This window comes from Oncorhynchus masou, chromosome 32 (assembly GCF_036934945.1).
Source record: "Oncorhynchus masou masou isolate Uvic2021 chromosome 32, UVic_Omas_1.1, whole genome shotgun sequence".
NCBI classification, from domain to species: Eukaryota; Metazoa; Chordata; class Actinopteri; order Salmoniformes; family Salmonidae; genus Oncorhynchus; species Oncorhynchus masou.
This window is the reverse complement of record NC_088243.1, coordinates 10,840,326-10,858,275: the sequence shown is the minus strand read 5'-3', so window position 1 is coordinate 10,858,275 and position 17,950 is coordinate 10,840,326. Positions and strand designations below refer to the sequence as shown.

The following is a 17,950-nucleotide window of genomic DNA, read 5'->3' as shown; positions in this document are numbered from 1 at the left end:
TGCTTTGTCATTATGTTTTATCGTGTGTAGATTGATGAGGGGAAAAAAATCTATGTAATCGATTTTTAGAATAAGGCTGTAACGTAAGAAAATGTGTAAAAAGTCAAGGAGTCTGAATACTTTCCGAATGCACTGTATACTGTAGGGAGGTAGGGATAAAGTGGCTAGGCAACAGGATAGATAATAGATTGAGCTGTAGCAGCAGTGTATATGGTGTGTGTGTGAGTGTCATCAGTAAGCATGTTTGTGCATGTTATGTGTGTGTGGATATATGTACAGTAGTGTGTATGTGTGTGTTGGGATGTCAGCGTGTAAGTATGTGCGAGTGTTTGGGTAGAGACCAGTGTGTGTGTGTGTGCATAGAGTCAGTGTTTGTTCAAAGAGAGTTTGTTCAAAAAAGTGTCAATGCAGGTTGTCCCGGTAACCATTTGATGAACTATTAAGCAGCCTGGTTTAGAAGTCTTATGGCTTGGGGGTGGAAGCTGTTCAGGGTCCTGTTGGTTCCCCACTTGGTGCACTGGTACCGCTTGTGGTGTGGTAGCAGAGAGAACAGTTTGGCTTGAGTGACTGGAGTCTTTGACAATTTGTTGGGCTCCTGACTGGCGCAGTGGTCTAAGGCACTGCATATCAGTGCTAGAGGCGTCATTACAGACCTTGGTTCGATTCCAAGCTGTATCACAACTGGCCATGATAAGGCGGCAAACTGTTGGCCCAGCATCGTCCGTGGTAGGCCGGCCATTGTAAATAAGAATTTGTTCTTAACTGACTTGCCTAGTTAAATAAAGGTGAAATAAAATAAAGTTCCTCTGACACAGAGGTCCTGGATAGCAGGGAGCTCTGCCCCAGTGATGCACTGGGCCGTACTCACCATTCTCTGGAGAGCCTTACAGTCAGGTGCCTTTTGGCTGCTGTACCAAGCGGTGATGCAGCCAGTCAAAATGCTCTTTGGTCCCATATTCCTACACAATGGCTACATTAAGCTTGTGACTGTACAACTTGTTGGATGCATTTGCTGTTTGTTTTGGTTGTGTTTCAGATGATTTTGTGCCCGATAGTAATGAATGGTTAATATTTTATTGTGTAATTTTGGAGTTAATATTTCTACATTAATGTGGATGCTACCATGATTACGGATAGTCCTGAATGAATCGTGAATAATGATAAGAGAGTTACAGGCCAAATATCATAGCCCCAAGATATGCTAAACTATTACTATTACAATAACAGTGGAGGTTAGCATTATTTGGGGCGTATGATCTTTGACCCTTTGTAATTTACTCACAAATCATTGACTTTTACTTAAAATAAAAAGTGCTGGGGGAGGGAGTGTCACTGTGGAGGTCAACTGTGGGATTAATTGAGATACGTTTTGAAGAAGTATTTTCCATAGAAGTGTAGTTGTTTGTCACTTACCTATTACTAATTTGACATGTTTTTCTATATTCTAAATATGGTTTGTTGACATATGACATAGACCTTGATATAGGTGATACACTTCTGATGTGTTTGTTGATTTCCAGCTGTCAGACATCCTCAGTACCGTCCAGCGAGGGATGCAGGGAGTGGAGAAGCACTGTCAGAGGCTAGAGAAGTTCTGTGATATGGTGGAGACAGCCATGTTGACTGACATGGATGGGTTCTTGGCCGGGGAGAAATGGTCTCCCCAGGATATCAAGGCCATCTTGGCGGTGCACACAGAGAGCGTCAGGCTGATGAAAAGGATAGAGACTGAGACCCGTGTCAACATGATCCTGGTCAGGTGTCACCAGTACCAGTCAAACTGCCTGCCCTACCCAGAGGCTCTCATCTTTACCATTCACTCCATGCTCCCCTCCATTGTAAAGAAGAAGAATCTGGAACTGATGGAGGTTTGTTAAATAGTACATTAGTATACCATAGTTTTTGTTAGTGTTGTTATTTAAGCACGTCTAAATACCAGATACTCTACCTACAGTCATGAAGTTAACTTTAGACTTCATGCATAATTCATGTTCAGGCTATTCATATTTTGAAGTTATTGTAATTGCGTTGAGGAGTGCTTTGACCGGTACTACTTTTCGGGTTATACTTTCCTCTCTCAATCTGTTCAATCAGGTGATCAGAGGAGCTCTTAAAAAGCTGGATAAAGACATTTTTACAGTGGAAGAGTTTGTTGAGCATCTGACCTTCCTGAGTCGGATATCTGTGCAGATTCCAACTCTGGAAAGACAGTATCAGTTCCTCATCCAGCTCTATAGTATGGCTAAAGAGTACCAGATCACTATCTCTCCTGAGGAGCTGGCTTTGTACCAGCACCTCGTCCCCAGCTTCCAGCATCTCAAATCCACTGTCATGATCTGTGAAACCAAGAGGGATGACAACATCTTCAAGTTCAGCGTTGATCTGGGCAAACACTTAAATCAACTCAGATATGAGCTTGTTCTGGTTAAAATGAAGGTACGGTTGATCTTTCAGCAGTTGTTGTGCTTTTCTCCCTCCTTAATACTCAATAAGAGTCATTATTCTTGATTGTGTTTTAACATGTGCGTATCTATGATTTCCTCTTTCTGACAAAGCTGCCTAGCCTGGTCTCACACCTGTTCATACTGCCGATGTCCGGACAACAGATGTAGGACCAGGCTTAAAGATGTCACAATTCTCTTATTTCCCAGGTGAACAATCCCATCCTGCTTTGCTCCTATACGTCTCCCAAAGTGGCCAATGAGATCCTCCAGGCTCTCTCGGAGGAGGTGGCCATCTACTCCAATAAGGCATACAGCTACACTAGCTACGGAGAGCTCCTGAGAAACTCTTTTTCTATGAAGAAGATCTCCACTGTGGTCCGCATGAAGCAGGGCCGTGGTTCTAACGCTGCCGAAGTGGAGGCAGAGCTGTCTGAGGTGGACTGTGCCCTGACGCTGAGGAAGATGCTCTGGGGGATGCAGAAGGAATGGGATAAACAGTACAGCCGTTGGAGAACCACCACCTTCGAGCTGCTCAATGTGGACGATCTGCAAAATGATGTCAGCCGCTTTACACAGACCATCTACATGTTAGAGAAAGGTCTCTGAGTGATATTTTAGGATCATTATTGTTGGGATTCATCACCATGTCATGTCAGGTGGTTCCGTGTTATCACAAGTGTTGCTGTGTTAAATGATGGTGTGAATGTAAAGGAACTAATATATGTGAAACAACTAATACACTTTGTTTTCTTTGTCATCCAGGTTTACCTGAAAACAACATAGTTCCCATTCTGAAGCAGAAGGTGATGGACTTCAAGCTTTGTCTGCCCATCGTCCTGGCTCTCAGGAACCCTTATCTCCGTCAGAGACACTGGGAAGACATCCAGAGCTATATCGGACAATTCTTCACCAAAGAGGATAACTTCACCCTTGGAAACCTATTAGACATAAAGGTAAGGCATCTTTAGATGGTAGCAATAAAATATCTACCTTAGCAATAAAATACCTACTTTAGTTGAATCCACTATTTGTAAGTGGCTCTGGATAAGAGCATTTACTAAATTACTATAATCTGAACGTAAAATTAAATTCTAAATTTCCCTCTGTGACATGTATGCAGATTCTTCAGCAAAGTGGTTTGATAGGGGACATCTCCACTACTGCCACCAATGAGGCCACTTTAGAGAGCATCTTGTACAAAGTGATCGACCTGTGGAGGAACACAGACTTCCGTCTGATCACCCACCAGTCTGACGCATCCACGGTGAAAATCATCGCCTCGGCAGACGACGTCATGGCACAGCTGGAAGAGAGTCAGACCACTATCATGAGCATCAAGACATCCCGCTACGCTGAGCCTATCAAGGTCAGGTGTCATTCAAATGTGACCGGAGAGATGTCATGATTCATTAAAAATAACATGATTTGAATAAATATTGCCCCTTATCATATCAGAGATTCTAGAAATTCGTCTTTTGCTTCAAACCCCGAGTGGACTCCCGAGTGACGCAGTGGTCTAAGGCACTGCATCTCAGTGCTAGAGGTGTCACTACAGACCTGGTTCAATTCCAGGCTGTATCACAACCGGCTGTGATTGGGAGTCCCATAGGGCGGCGCACAATTGGCCCAGGGTCGTCCGGGTTAGGGTTTGTCCAGGGTAGGCCGCCGTTGTAAATATGAGTTTGTTTTTTACTGACTTGCCTGGTTAAATAATGGTTAAATAAAGATTCAATCAAAATATATAAATACATTTGAGAAATACTGTATAATATTTGTACATAATGGAATCACTGTTATTTCAAGAAGAGAAATAAGTTAAGTTCTCTGAATCTTGTGGTTTTGTCAGTTGTTGGGGGACAAGGTGGTATTCGTTAGCCTGGTCCCAGAACTGTGTGTTCTGTCTTGCCAACTCCTATGGACATTGTCATGCCACACTGCATAACAATGACCATAGGAGTTGGCAAGACAGAACAAACAGACCTGGGACCAGGCTTAGTATTATTGTGTGTGATGACAATGTGATCTCTCTCTTGTTTAGTATCTGATAGATGAATGGGAGAGGAAGCTGAACCAGTTCTCACATACTCTGGAGGAGTGGGTCATGTGTCAGAAGAGATGGCTCTACCTGGAGCCTATCTTCTCTGCTGGAGGGATTCAGAGGCAAGGCAGCTATTGTAGTTTTACCTGTGTGTGTTGTATTAACGGATGAGGTGTGTGTCATGGCATTTTGGTTTGTATTGTTCATTGTATTGTCTTGTGTTTCATCTGCTGCTGACAATACATCTACACTGAACAAAAATATAAACGCAACAATTTCAACGATTTTACTGAGTTACAGTTCATATGAAGAAATCAATGAAATATAAATAAATACATTCATTAGTCCCTTAATCTATGGATTTCACATGATTGGGCAAGGGCGCTTTCTCGCCCTGACCTGAGATATCTATGTTTTCTTTATATTTTGGTTAGGTCAGGGTGTGACGAGGGTGGGTACGCTAATTTTTGATTGTCTTGGCATTTTTGTATGTCTAGGGTTTTTGTAGGTCTAGGTGATTTGTATGTCTATGGTGGCCTGATATGGTTCCCAATCAGAGGCAGCTGTTTATCGTTGTCTCTGATTGGGGATCATATTTAGGTAGCCATTTCAATTTGGTGTTTGTGAGATCTTGTTCTATGTTTAGTTGCCTGTATGCACTATTCATATAGCTTCACGTGTCGTTATTTTGTTCAGTGTTTCATTCTTTTAATAAATAAGAATGTACGTATACCACGCTGCGCCTTGGTCCGATCCTTATAACGAACGTGACAGGCGCAACCATGGTTGGGCCTGGGAGGGCATAGGCCCATCCAATCAGATTTTTTTCCCCACAAAAGGGTTTTATTATAGCCAGAAATACTCCTCAGTTTCATCAGCTGTCCTGGTGGTTGGCCTCAGGAGAAACTACAGGTGAAGAAGCCGGATGTGTAGGTCCTGGTTTGGCGTAATTACACGTGGTCTGTGGTTGTGAAGCCGGTTGGACGTACTGCCAAATTCTCTAAAACGATATTGGAGGCGGCTTATGGTAGAGAAATGAACATTAAATTCTCTTGCAGCAGCTGTGGTGGACATTCCTGCAGTCAGCATGCCAATTGTACGCTCCCTCAGAATTTGAGACATCTGTGGCACTGTGTTGTGTGACAAAACTGCACATCTTATGGGCCTTGTATTGTCTCCAGCACAAGGAGCACCTGTGTAATGATCATGCTGTTTAATCCGCTTGTTGTTATGCCACACCTGTCAGGTGGATGGATTATCTTGACAAAGGAGAAATGCTCACTAACAGAGATGTAAACCCATTTCTGCACAAGATTTGAGATCAATAATTTTTTTGTGCATATGGACATATCACGGATCATTTATTTCAGCTCATGAAACATGGGATCAACACTTTACATGTTGCGTTTATATGTTTGTTCAGTATATTTTAATTATTACAGACTTCTGGTTGATGATTTTGTTCTTTTGACAGCACTTTCTTTTGACAGCACTTTAAAGACATACCTTGCACATGCAGTCATATCATCTGATATAATATGGGGTAGATATCTACCTGGAGTAGGTTTGTAACGGTTTTCGTCTGGTGAAGGAGAAGCGGACCAAAATGCAGCGTGGTATTTTTGATACATGTTTAATGACGACGAAAAAACACAAACAATACAAAAACGGAACGTGAAAACCTATACAGCCTATCTGGTGACAACAAACACAGAGACAGGAACAATCACCCACGAAACACTCAAAGAATATGGCTGCCTAAATATGGTTCCCAATCAGAGACTACGATAATCACCTGCCTCTGATTGAGAACCGCCTCAGGCAGCCATAGACTATGCTAGACACCCCCAAAGACAAAACACATCACAAAAAACCCATGTCACACCCTGGCCTGACCAAATAAATGCAGACAAACACAATATACTTCGACCAGGGCGTGACAAGGTTTAAGGTCCGATGGAGCCGTTTTTATCTCAGTATCTAATCATTTCTGGGTAACAGTCAAACCTTACTGTGATTGTTTTCAATTAAAATGGTCAAAAATAAACAAATAGCTTCCTAGCAAAGGGCAATTTCTGTGAGTGGTCTGAGTGGGGAGGGGAAAACTGGAACTCTTTCCTATTGGTCTATTAACTCATTTACTGCATGGTGATGTCAACAGGCAGGCAAAAACTCCAAGCCAACAAAACAGGCTGAAATTTCAGTCGGTCTTATCAAGCAGCTTTTACAGGGCATTATCATCATTTCACAGTATTATTCCAACTTCATAGTGTGGAAATAATGTATATGTAAAACATGGAAAAATCACGTTTTTGACTGCATTTGGCCTTTAAGAAGACTCACAGTACCAAAGAAATTATTGAATGAATCCAAAATATGTACTTTTCTGACTTGAAATGAATGAACCTCATCCTATTAGACAGCTCCCAGCGGAGGCCAAGGTGTTCCTGCAGGTGGATCAATCATGGAAGGAGATCATGAGGAGGACAGATGACAGGCCTAATGCCCTGAGAGCAGCTACCGCCCCTGGGGTCCTGGAGATGCTGCAGGCTGGCAACGTCCACCTGGAAAAAATACAGAAGTGTCTGGAGGTACTGGAGGGAGTTAGGGTGCTTGGGTGTCAGAATGTTTCTGCTATCTTGTCAACTCCTTGTCATTCATTGTCATCTCAAAAATGGCAATTCCGTAATGAGTAGAAACCAACTGGAGCCCAGGCTAGCATATCACAATATACAGCAGACTGGAACCCAGGCTAGCATACCTAATGATACTGTAGACTGGCACCCAGGCTAGCATACGACATGATACAGCAGACTGGAACCCAGACTAGCAAACCACATGATACAGCAGACTCTCAAAAGGACAATGCACTTAATTTCCTGTCTTTAGGGTCAGCTGGGCTGCAAAGCCTTTGACATTTCCATTTGCAACTCTCACACAACATTTATGCTATCCTAGTTACTTTCAGAGTTGCTGTTTATTTCAATACTTGACTGTTTGTTTCATTTTCTGCAGGATTATTTTGAATCCAAAAGATCAGTTTTCGCAAGATTCTACTTCCTCAGCAATGAGGAACTGCTGGATGTTCTGTCACAGAGCAAAAATCCCAACGCCATTCAGGTTCCCGTCTCATAGTGTTGGCTAACCATCCAAGAAGAAATTACTCTCTTTAAAAAGCAAATAACATAAGCAGCAGCTGGAAGTTAATATTTCACTTTTATACAGCAGACTCTCAAAAGCACAATGCACTTAATTTCCTGTCTGTAGGGTCTAGCTGAGCTGTAACCTTGTCTCTAGGCTCAATTACTACCGCATATAGAGACTGGTAACAGTGCTTCAAAGTGGGACTTGAATGGGGTGTGTTTAAAATCGAGGCGGGAGATGGAGCAAGCCTGCTACAGATGTAGGATCTTAATTTGAGCCAGTTTGCTACAACAGGAAAATAATGAATTATTATGTGGATTGTAATTAATGGACATTTTTTACAGGGGTGATACATTTTTTGTTATGGCAAATTAAATTGGACATATTTAAGTGGAAATTACAAACTTTAAAAGCCTGTTTAAACCTCAAATACACTACAAATTCACATTTCCTGCTGTGGAAAATTCTCAGTACAAAAGATTACGTAATCAAATTAAGATCCTATGTCTGCACAGATCATTAGCTGGGACTTTGAAAAACGGTGAAGATCCTTCTATCACATTGACCATTTTATATTTTTGGAAAGTCCAATTGATTCTGAGTTCGGACATATAAACTTACAGTACCAGTCAAAAGTTTGGACACACCTACTCATTCAAGGGTTTTTATTGAGTTTTACTATTTTCTACATTGTAGAATAATAGTGAAGACATCAAAATTATGAAATAACACATATGAAATCATGTAGTAACCAAAAAAGTGTTAAACTAATCCAAAATGTATTTTAGATTTTAGATTCTTCACAGTAGCCAACCTTTGCCTTGATGAAAGCTTTGCACACTCTTGGCATTCTCTCAACCAGCTTCATGAGGTAGTCACCTGGAATGCATTTCAATTAACAGGTGTGCCTTGTTGAAAATTCATTTGTGGAATTTCTTTCCTTCTTAATGCATTTGAGCCAATCAGTTGTGTTGTGACAAGGTAGGGTTGGTATACAGAAGATAGCCCTATTTGGTAAAAGACCAAGTCCATATTATGGCAAGAACAGCTCAAGTAAGCAAAGAGAAATGACAGTCCATCATTACTTTAAGACATGAATGCCAGAAAATCTGGACATTTTCAAGAACTTTGAAAGTTGCTTCAAGTGCAGTCGCAAAAACCATCAAGCGCTATGATGAAACTGGCTCTCATGAGGACCGCCACAGGAAAGGAAGTCCCAGAGTTACCTCTGCTGCAGAGGATATGTTCATTAGAGTCAACTGCAACTCAGATTGTAGTCTAAATAAAAGCTTCACGGCATTCAAGTAGCACACACATCTCAACATCCACTGTTCAGAGGAGACTGTGTGAATCAGGCCTTCATTGTCGAATTGCTGCAAAGAAACCACTCCTAAAGTACACCAATAAAAAGAAAAGACTTGCTTGGGCCAAGAAACACAAACAATGGACATTAGACTGGTGTAAATAAGTCCTTTGATCTGATGAGTCCAAATTTGCAATTTTTGGTTACAACCGCCGTGTCTTTGTGAGACGCAGGATAGGTGAACGGATGATCTCGGAATGTGTGGTTCCCACCGTGAAGCATAGAGGAGGAGGTGTGATGGTGTTGGGGTGCTTTGCTGGTGATGCTGTCAGTGATTTATTTAGAATTCAAAGCACACTTAACCAGCATGGCTACCACAGCATTCTGCAGCAATACTCCATCCCATCTGGTTTGTGCTTAGTGGGACTATAATTTGTTTTTCAACAGCTGGTTGAGAGAATACCAAGAGTGTGCAATGCTGTCATCAAGGCAAAGGGTGGCTACTTTGAAGAATCTAAAATATACTTTGATTTGTTTAACACCTTTTTGGTTACTACATGATTCCATATATTATTTGATAGTTTTGATGTCTTCACTATTATTCTACAATGTAGAAAATAGTAAAGAAAATAAAGAAAAACCATTGAATGAGTAGGTGTGTCCAAACCTTTGACTGGTACTGTATACATGAAAACTATTTTTACCAGATTTTTGGGAACTCACTTATGTTTATTCAATCAATTTAATTCAATCCATTCTCTACAACACTTTTAAGCCTCATCTTGTAAAATGCTTCAGCAACATCCGTCACCTGAACATCCAGGAACATGCTAGGATTCACCATGTGGTGGCAAGCATACGTTCAGCCGAGGGTGAAACTGTGACCATGCCAAAGTAAATAGTCAAATCATGATAATAAACCAAATGGAAACATTTACATTTAGGCTTAATTCATGTTTGTTTTCTGTTACCGAGATTCCCAGATCAACTCTTTCTTCTCTTTTGATTCTTTAGTAATGTTCAAATACGTGGGCCAGTGGAGCAATGGATGGGAAATGTGGAAACAGCCATGTACAACACAGTGAAAAGGTACAGTAACCATTTTGCATATAGCTTTTTCTTTCCTGTTCAAAAGGTGTTGATACAGTATATCCAAGGGAACTTTGAGCCTGATACAATAATCATGTTTCAAATCATTTCAGGCGCTTGAAGATAGGAGTGTCAGAATGGAATCCTCAGAACTTTAAGAAATGGGTCCTCTCTCACCCCGGACAGGTCGTTCTCACCGTGGTAAGTTACCATTGCAATGTATAGATTTAACAGGAATATGACGGGACTTATTACTATCCACCTACACAACTGGGGAAATCCCACCATGTGTTAAACAGTGTATCGTCTTCCTCCAGTTCCTGTTCACTAGGCTGATGAATGTAGTGACTGTTGCCCTGTCAAAATTACATCAACAGCCAAGGAAAACTTAAGACCAAAGTCAATGTGAGACCATCAGACTTTTCACACCGTCTTCTTACATTGTGTCCAACATGTGTTCTAAACACATGCCTGGTCCCAGATCTGTTGTCTCCTTCTATAGCCCGGTCCCAGATCTGTTGTCTCCTTCTATAGCCCGGTCCCAGATCTGTTGTCTCCTTCTATAGCCTGGTCCCAGATCTGTTGTCTCCTTCTATAGCCCGGTCCCAGATCTGTTGTCTCCTTCTATAGCCTGGTCCCAGATCTGTTGTCTCCTTCTATAGCCTGATCCCAGATCTGTTGTCTCCTTCTATTGCCTGGTCCCAGTTCTGTTGTCTCCTTCTATAGCCTGGTCCCAGATCTGTGTGTGCTCTTGCCAACTCCATTGCTGTCATTGTCAAACCAAATATTTTGGCATGACATTTCCATAAGGAGTTGGTAAGAGAGCAGAAACAGGCTAGTACCCAGGCTACCAAAACCCCTCCTTAACCCTCTGTCCCCTAGACCCAGATCATGTTCACTAAGGACTGCCAGGAAAGCTTCAGCAGTGAGAGGCAGCTGGAGAGCATGGTGGTGGTGAAGCAGCAGGTGATCCACAATGTGGAGGAGCTGGCTGACCTTGTGTCCGAGCCCCTGCCCTGTCACCAGCAGGCCACCCTAGAGGCCCTGCTCACAATCCTGGTTCACTGTAGAGACATCCTCAGCCATCTCCTCCAGAACCGCATCACCACTGTCGACGACTTCGAGTGGACAAGGTCACAGCTTTGATCATAGTTGCTACTGCTAGTATATATTTTTCTTGAAATACCTAGCCTTATATAGATTAGTTCCATATCTTTTTGTGCTGTCTTGTCGTGGAAATTTCCTCTATTTACCAAATCATGAGAGCAAACCACACACAAGTCAGAGTTAGTCCATCTTAATTATATGAGCTCTATCACAACCCTGTGACTCTCAGATCAATTCAGTGTCTATCAATGAATTATATGAGAGTCCCTTCCACATTTCAACTGAGAACATTTATAGCAAAGACACACACAGGATAAGTCAGCATTGGCATAATTCATTGTTCAGCTTTGTCTCCTTTCTCAAACTCAGAACCATAAACCAATCCTCCATATCAACAGGCATATATCAAATCCATCCTATCTTGACAAGATCAAAGAGACACACTGACTGGCACACAGACATTGTGGAGCCAAGAGATACACGCATGACCTCTCCCCTCTCTCCGGCCCAAGCAACTTAGTCTTGACATAGAACAGATACTGCAACCCCGCCACAGTATTATACAAAAATAACATTCTGATGAGAAGTAACTTACAAACATATGATGAATAAAAACATCTTACCTATGTTACCAACCAATTCTGATTATTCCCCAACAGTCTACGATCAGAATAACTCCTATTTTTAGGCCAAATATATCTAGGATCAGGCTAGGACTTCTGAGCATGTTTTGTCAAATTTTCTGAGTTTGAGATGATTGTTGATCACATTTTTTTGTCATTGGTTCTGTTGGTTTCAGGCAGCTTCAATATGTCTGGTATGACAGCACCTCTCTGTGTTACGTGGTCCATGCCCAGGCTTCCTTCATGTATGGCTACGAGTACCTGGGCTGTTCTCCTCGACTGGTCATCACGCCGCTCACTGACCGATGCTGGCTGACCCTCACCGGGGCCTTGAGCCTCCATCTGGGGGGGGCGCCCGCCGGACCCTCTGGAACAGGCAAGACAGAGACGGTCAAGGACCTGGCCAAGGTAAGGACCTGTCACTGAAGTTAGGAGAAAAACCTGTGATGTATTTAGTAAGTTTGTCGGTGTGTGGACCTGAAAATGCCAGCAGTAGAAAAAGAGAATGTCCACACTCTTGGGAAACCACTGTCACTGATATCCTTGTAGCTCTGTATTTAAGCTGCTACTGTATTTACAGGAAGTAAAACCATGTTGATGTGGTTTTCCTTTGCAGGCGCTTGGAAAGTTCTGTTTAGTACTGAACTGCTCTGACAGTCTAGACTATAAGGTAGTCATGCACATTTCTATTCTCATTATAACTTTATAGCTATTGTACTTTTGATGCATTGAAATATGTTTGTTCAAGCTCATTGCATCAGTTGTAGAAACTGAAGAAGTGGAGTAGGAGTATGTATACATTTTACTGTATACTGTAAGTTACTGTTGTCTCTCTCTGTGACATTCCCTTACCAGATGATGGGGAAGCTGTTCTCTGGCATGGTGCAGTCTGGTTCCTGGTGTTGTTTTGATGAGTTTAACTGTATCAACGTAGAGGTGTTGTCAGTCATCGCTGCTCAGCTTCAGTCCATTAAGGCTGCCATGCATAGTCACAGTTTACGGTATGCCTCTGGAACTTACCGTATTCTTTAGACTGATTTGTATTTTTATGGCTTGAAAGTTTTTTTATTTTATATTGGTTTAACTGAACAGGTGAATAGTTTAGGTTAATTCGTCAAATGTATTCTATATTTACTGTTTTTACCAAAGGTTTATGTTCGAGGGAAGAGATATCCGACTGAACGCCACATGTGGATTCTTCATCACCATGAATCCAGGGTAACGTGATATGTCATGTTTAGTGTATACTCTTTTAATAACCTTTTATAAGCGTTAATAACCTGTCATCAAGGCAAAGGGTGGATACTTTGAAGAATCTCAAATATAAAATATATTTTGATTTGTTCAACACTTTTTTGGTTACTATATGATTCCATATGTGTCATTTCATAGTGTTGATGTCTTCATTATTATTCTACAATGTAGAAAATAGTAAAAATAAAGAAAATCCCTGGAATGAGTAGGTGTGTCCAAACTTTTGACTGGTATTGTACATACATACATACATACACACATACATACATACACATATAAATACATACAGATACACAAACATACATATCAATACATATACATAGATATATATATACATCTTTAAAAAAACTATATATTTTCTTTATTACCCTCCAACCCTACCACCCCTAACCCAATTGGAGCAAACTAGTGAACAACAATGCTTAGGCCTGTATTTCCAGTTCATACATACTATGTACAATTTATGTACACAGTCTATTTTACAATAGTTATATTTTGTTTGCTTTTACTCCTGTCTTTCCTCTACCCTCAACCATCTATTTCTTATGTCCATCCGGCATTATTTCTATTTGCCATGGCTTTCAAGTTGACCTCTCTCTTTCAGTTGCAAAGGTCGAGTGGATCTCCCTGACAACCTAAAGTCCCTGTTCCGGCCTGTCTCTATGATGGTACCTGACTTTGACCTGATTGCTGAGATCATGTTGTTCTCTGAGGGCTTCAAATCAGCCAAATCACTGTCCAGGAAGATCGTCAACCTCTACCAGCTCGCCAGCAAGCAGCTGTCTCAGCAGGTTGGACTTACATAGACTCTTAGAAAAAAAGGTGATATCTAGAACCTTAAAGGGTTCTTCGGCTGTCCCCATAGGAGAACGCGTTGAATAACTCTTTTTGTTTGCAGGTAGAACCCTTTTGGTTCCATGAAGAACCCTTTCTACAGAGGTTCTACCTGGAACCAAAAAAACTGTCTCCTACAGGTACAGTCGAAGAACACTTTTGGAACCATTTTTTCTAAGAGTAACATTACAAACATTTCAGTTAAAACAGTTGAACATTTCAGTTAAATATCAAATACATACTGTAACTGTTCATGTTAATGTATAGAACTATGTTCATAGCTTTGACATTCTGAAAACTTTTGTTTTGCTTTTTTGTTTTGTGTCTTAAGTTGGTCTTTGTGTTTTTTTCCAACTTCCTTTCGTGATTCTTCTGTAATCTAGGACCATTATGATTTTGGAATGAGAGCCATAAAGTCAGTGCTAGTTCTCGCTGGTCAGAAGAGAAGATTCGCAGCGCTGTCGTAAGTATTAAAGAAACAAGAATCCTCTGCGTTCTTGAGGCCAAAAGGCATTCCCTTGAATTGGTACAATCAAAAGGCTGTGTCACTGGTCACTGCCGTCTTCTCTTTGCTTCTCTCATTCATCTCAACTTGCCAGAGTTGTTGTAGTAAAAACATTGTGAGTAAATACTGTGTGATATTCCAGGTGTGGCCTGACACCAGAGGACGAATGCTGCGTTCTGATCTGTGCTTTACAAAACTCTAACTTACCCAAGCTGGTTCCTGAGGACGTTCCTCTGTTTAAAAGCATCATGCAGGATCACTTCCCTGGCGTCGTCAATCCCAAAACTATCCATCCTCAACTAGAGGTAATTCCTTGCCACGTGTACTCACACAGTCCGGTGTAGTCGGTGGTTGTTCTGGTAAAGTAAATGGGACTTTGTTAGATCACTTGGCTGCATGTTTTTTTGGTTGTTGTGGTTAAAATGTATGTCATATGCTTGCATCTTCTCTAGATCGCCATAGCTAAGGCTACAGAGATTCTTGGATTTCAACAATGGCCAAATCAAGCCGAGAAGGTTACACAGCTGTATAGCCAGATTTTGGTCAGTATTTGGTTTCTTAAACATCCCGGGGCCATACGAACCCTTGCTTAAACCTCAGATGGAACAAAAATGCTAGGTGTTAGCTTTTCCCATTGGAAAACATGTCAGAATTGGCTGCCTAGCTAACAAGAGTTACTTCTATTTCCGGGAACAAATAAGAAATCAACCAATGACTTCCGTTAAGGACTCTCATGAAAAAGTGTTAAATTACGTCCAACTACGTCTACTTCTTTAGTTGGCTGAAGCAGTATTTGTTAATGGAAATAATCACGTGGGTCAGCTGGAGGTGTTAGCATAGTAGCTAAATGTAAAACGTTTTCCGATGGGAAAAGCTAACACCTAGCATTTTTTGTTCCAGAAGGTCTACACCTGAGAGGTTTAAGCAAGCGTTGTCCTGTTGTTTTCGTGATTAATTCAATTCACAATATCATTCAACTTCAATGTTGATGTTGCAGGCTCGAGGAGGGGTGATGTTGATTGGTCCTACCGGAGGAGGGAAGACAACAGTGAGACTCATCCTGCAGCATGCTCTACACCTGCTGCCCTCTCTGTCTGAAGTCCACAGGAGGACCAACGTCTTTATGGAGGTACTACACATCTCGTTAGACACTTCAGATCGTTTACTGAAAACATCTGTCACTTAATGTTTTTAAGTGTGTTTAAACATGCAGCTAAACTGGTGCAGATTTGATTCCTTTCAGATATGGAAGTGTTAGATAGTATGTTTGTGTGTGTTGTTTAAAGCTGCAATCTGTCACTTTTTGTGGCGATGCGACCAAATCCATTGATTATCTATTGCTTGTCACATAAACTGAAATTAGCCAAACTATTAGAATTTTAGCAACCAGAAAATGGCGTTGTGATTTCTGCATATAGCACCTTTAAAATACGTTATGCCTTTATTGAATAGCCTGGTCCCAAATATGTTTGCGCTGTCTTGCCAACTCCTGTAATTGATTGCTGTGCTTGTTTCATTCTTTCTCTTGACTTCCATTGGGTAGTTGGCACCGAGTTCAGAGGTCCACGTGGAAAGCTTCACCATCAACCCCAAGTGTGTGAGCTTTGGAGAGTTGTATGGTCAGGTAGACCCCAACACTCTGGAGTGGTCAGACGGCCTGTTCGCTTCTGCAGTCAGAACCTACGCTAAAGAACTCTTCGAACAAGACAACAAGACTTCCAAAGACAGCGAGAGCAGGATCACCTCTTCAGTCAGTGCTTATTACATTTACATTTGAGTAGTTTAGCAGATGCTCGTATCCAGTCTAAACTACATTTCAGTCATTCAACTGAAGTAGGTAAAACAACGATCACGATCCTTGCAAGTAAAATCTTTCTCAAAACAGCCACCATCTATAAAATCATTGATAGGAAGAGTTAAACACCTTTTTTTATTGCTATTCATTGTTTATGATCATTCATTCCAAGGATACTGTCATTTACGCTGGTAACGTTGGCCACACATGGGCTCTGTCTTCCCTTTCAGGATGTTTTGAGTGACTCCACTACACCCTCACCTCCCAGCAGTTATCAACGTATGTCTTAATGAACTCTGCTTGTGGTTATCTCACAGTATAGTGTCACACAACATTAGAGAAGGTTATCATTCACAAATATATATATTTAAATGTATCTCTTTATTATTTCTTAGATAACTTTATGGTTGACAACTGGCGTTGGATCATAATGGATGGCCCAGTGGATATCCTGTGGGTGGAGAACCTGAACACTGTGTTGGACGACAACAGGACGCTGTGCCTGGTGAACGGAGAGAGGATCAGCCTGCCAGATGGCATTAGGTTCCTGTTTGAAGTGGATACTCTCAGCCAGGCCACCCCCGCTACCATCAGCCGCTGTGCCATGGTCTACATGGTACTGTGTCAAGATGCATTATGTTCAACCAGACCTACTTTCCAGAACGGTTCCCTGGACTCAGATTAGTTCTCGTCCTGGAGAATCTCCGGTCCAAGATTAGGCCTAATCTGGGTCCGGGAAACTGGACCCCCATCTGTTATAGGTTTTCATCTAGTGTATTACACTACAGTAGTTTGTTATTCAAAGTGAGAATATTTGGGTTATATATATTTTTTAATCGCCACTCCAGGATCCAGTTGACCTGGGCTGGAAGCCGTATGTGAGGCGCTGGCTGTCCCAGCTGCCCAGACAGCTGAGCAGAGAGGGAAGGAACCACATCCAGCAGCTCTTTGACAACAGCATCACCCAGGGGCTGAACTTTGTTAAGAAGCACCAGAAGCTGCTCAACTTCCAGATCCCAGAGATGTCCACAGTCATGACCGTCTGCAGCATCCTGGGGGCTCTCATTAACTTCATGCAGGGGAATGGTGGCCTGGGTAGGACATTCTTCTATAAAGCTAAGCATCATCTGTATTTCTTTTTCTTCTTCTTCTACTACTTGTCTTTCTGTCCGTGTGGATGTTGTATTGTTTCATATGTGGACTTTCAATAAGTTTGGTCCAAGTTTGATCTAATTCTCATTCTGTGGTGTCACAGGACTAAATCTTGAGACATTGTCAGAGGAAGACATTGGGAAGACCTCTGCAGACAATGAGTTCACAGGAAAAGGGTACGTGTAAATGAAATCTATTGCTGTTTGTAGTTACTATATTATCTTGGTTCAGCTTTAGTAAAGTTACTGTATATTTCCAATCTGTAACAGGGAGGATAACAAATGGTTTCTCCAGAAAAACCCAGAAAAACTCACGATTCTTCTTGGGAAGCTGTTTGTCTTTTCATACGCCTGGGCAGTGGGAGGAGTCCTAAACCATGTAGATGACTATGATGATTCCCCATCTGCTACTAAAGACAAAAGCTGTCACCTCGTCAATGTTGCACACGCATTCAAAAACCTGATCCACAAGTTGTTTGAAGGCGCACCTTGCGGTATGTGAATAGAATAATTAATCATGTCCAGGGACTGCAGAGGAAAATTTGCTATCTAGCTCAATCTGGTGCAATGACATGTTGTACATGGTCTCTGACAAATGAACAAATAAATAATGCTCTAGTGTCCATTATATTTTCTATTTTGTAGAACATCCCTCTTCATCAA

At 41.6% G+C, this 17,950-nt stretch overlaps 1 protein-coding gene across 1 annotated transcript in view; it reads left to right on the top strand.

The window, feature by feature from the left end:
* Positions 1-17,950, top strand: part of LOC135526893 (dynein axonemal heavy chain 6-like) — a 57,244-nt gene that overhangs the window by 9,760 nt on the left and 29,534 nt on the right. Inside the window, exons 7-32 of the mRNA XM_064955561.1 lie at positions 1,521-1,868; positions 2,095-2,436; positions 2,652-3,042; positions 3,207-3,397; positions 3,565-3,810; positions 4,483-4,604; positions 6,902-7,073; positions 7,498-7,602; positions 9,705-9,823; positions 9,944-10,018; positions 10,132-10,219; positions 10,901-11,151; positions 11,925-12,156; positions 12,365-12,418; positions 12,604-12,749; positions 12,898-12,966; positions 13,607-13,793; positions 14,220-14,299; positions 14,484-14,646; positions 14,794-14,883; positions 15,339-15,470; positions 15,885-16,033; positions 16,539-16,752; positions 16,985-17,231; positions 17,392-17,464; positions 17,558-17,781. Of these exons, the coding sequence (XP_064811633.1) occupies positions 1,521-1,868; positions 2,095-2,436; positions 2,652-3,042; positions 3,207-3,397; positions 3,565-3,810; positions 4,483-4,604; positions 6,902-7,073; positions 7,498-7,602; positions 9,705-9,823; positions 9,944-10,018; positions 10,132-10,219; positions 10,901-11,151; positions 11,925-12,156; positions 12,365-12,418; positions 12,604-12,749; positions 12,898-12,966; positions 13,607-13,793; positions 14,220-14,299; positions 14,484-14,646; positions 14,794-14,883; positions 15,339-15,470; positions 15,885-16,033; positions 16,539-16,752; positions 16,985-17,231; positions 17,392-17,464; positions 17,558-17,781 (4,510 nt within the window). The remainder of the gene's footprint in view (positions 1-1,520; positions 1,869-2,094; positions 2,437-2,651; positions 3,043-3,206; positions 3,398-3,564; positions 3,811-4,482; positions 4,605-6,901; positions 7,074-7,497; positions 7,603-9,704; positions 9,824-9,943; positions 10,019-10,131; positions 10,220-10,900; positions 11,152-11,924; positions 12,157-12,364; positions 12,419-12,603; positions 12,750-12,897; positions 12,967-13,606; positions 13,794-14,219; positions 14,300-14,483; positions 14,647-14,793; positions 14,884-15,338; positions 15,471-15,884; positions 16,034-16,538; positions 16,753-16,984; positions 17,232-17,391; positions 17,465-17,557; positions 17,782-17,950) is intronic.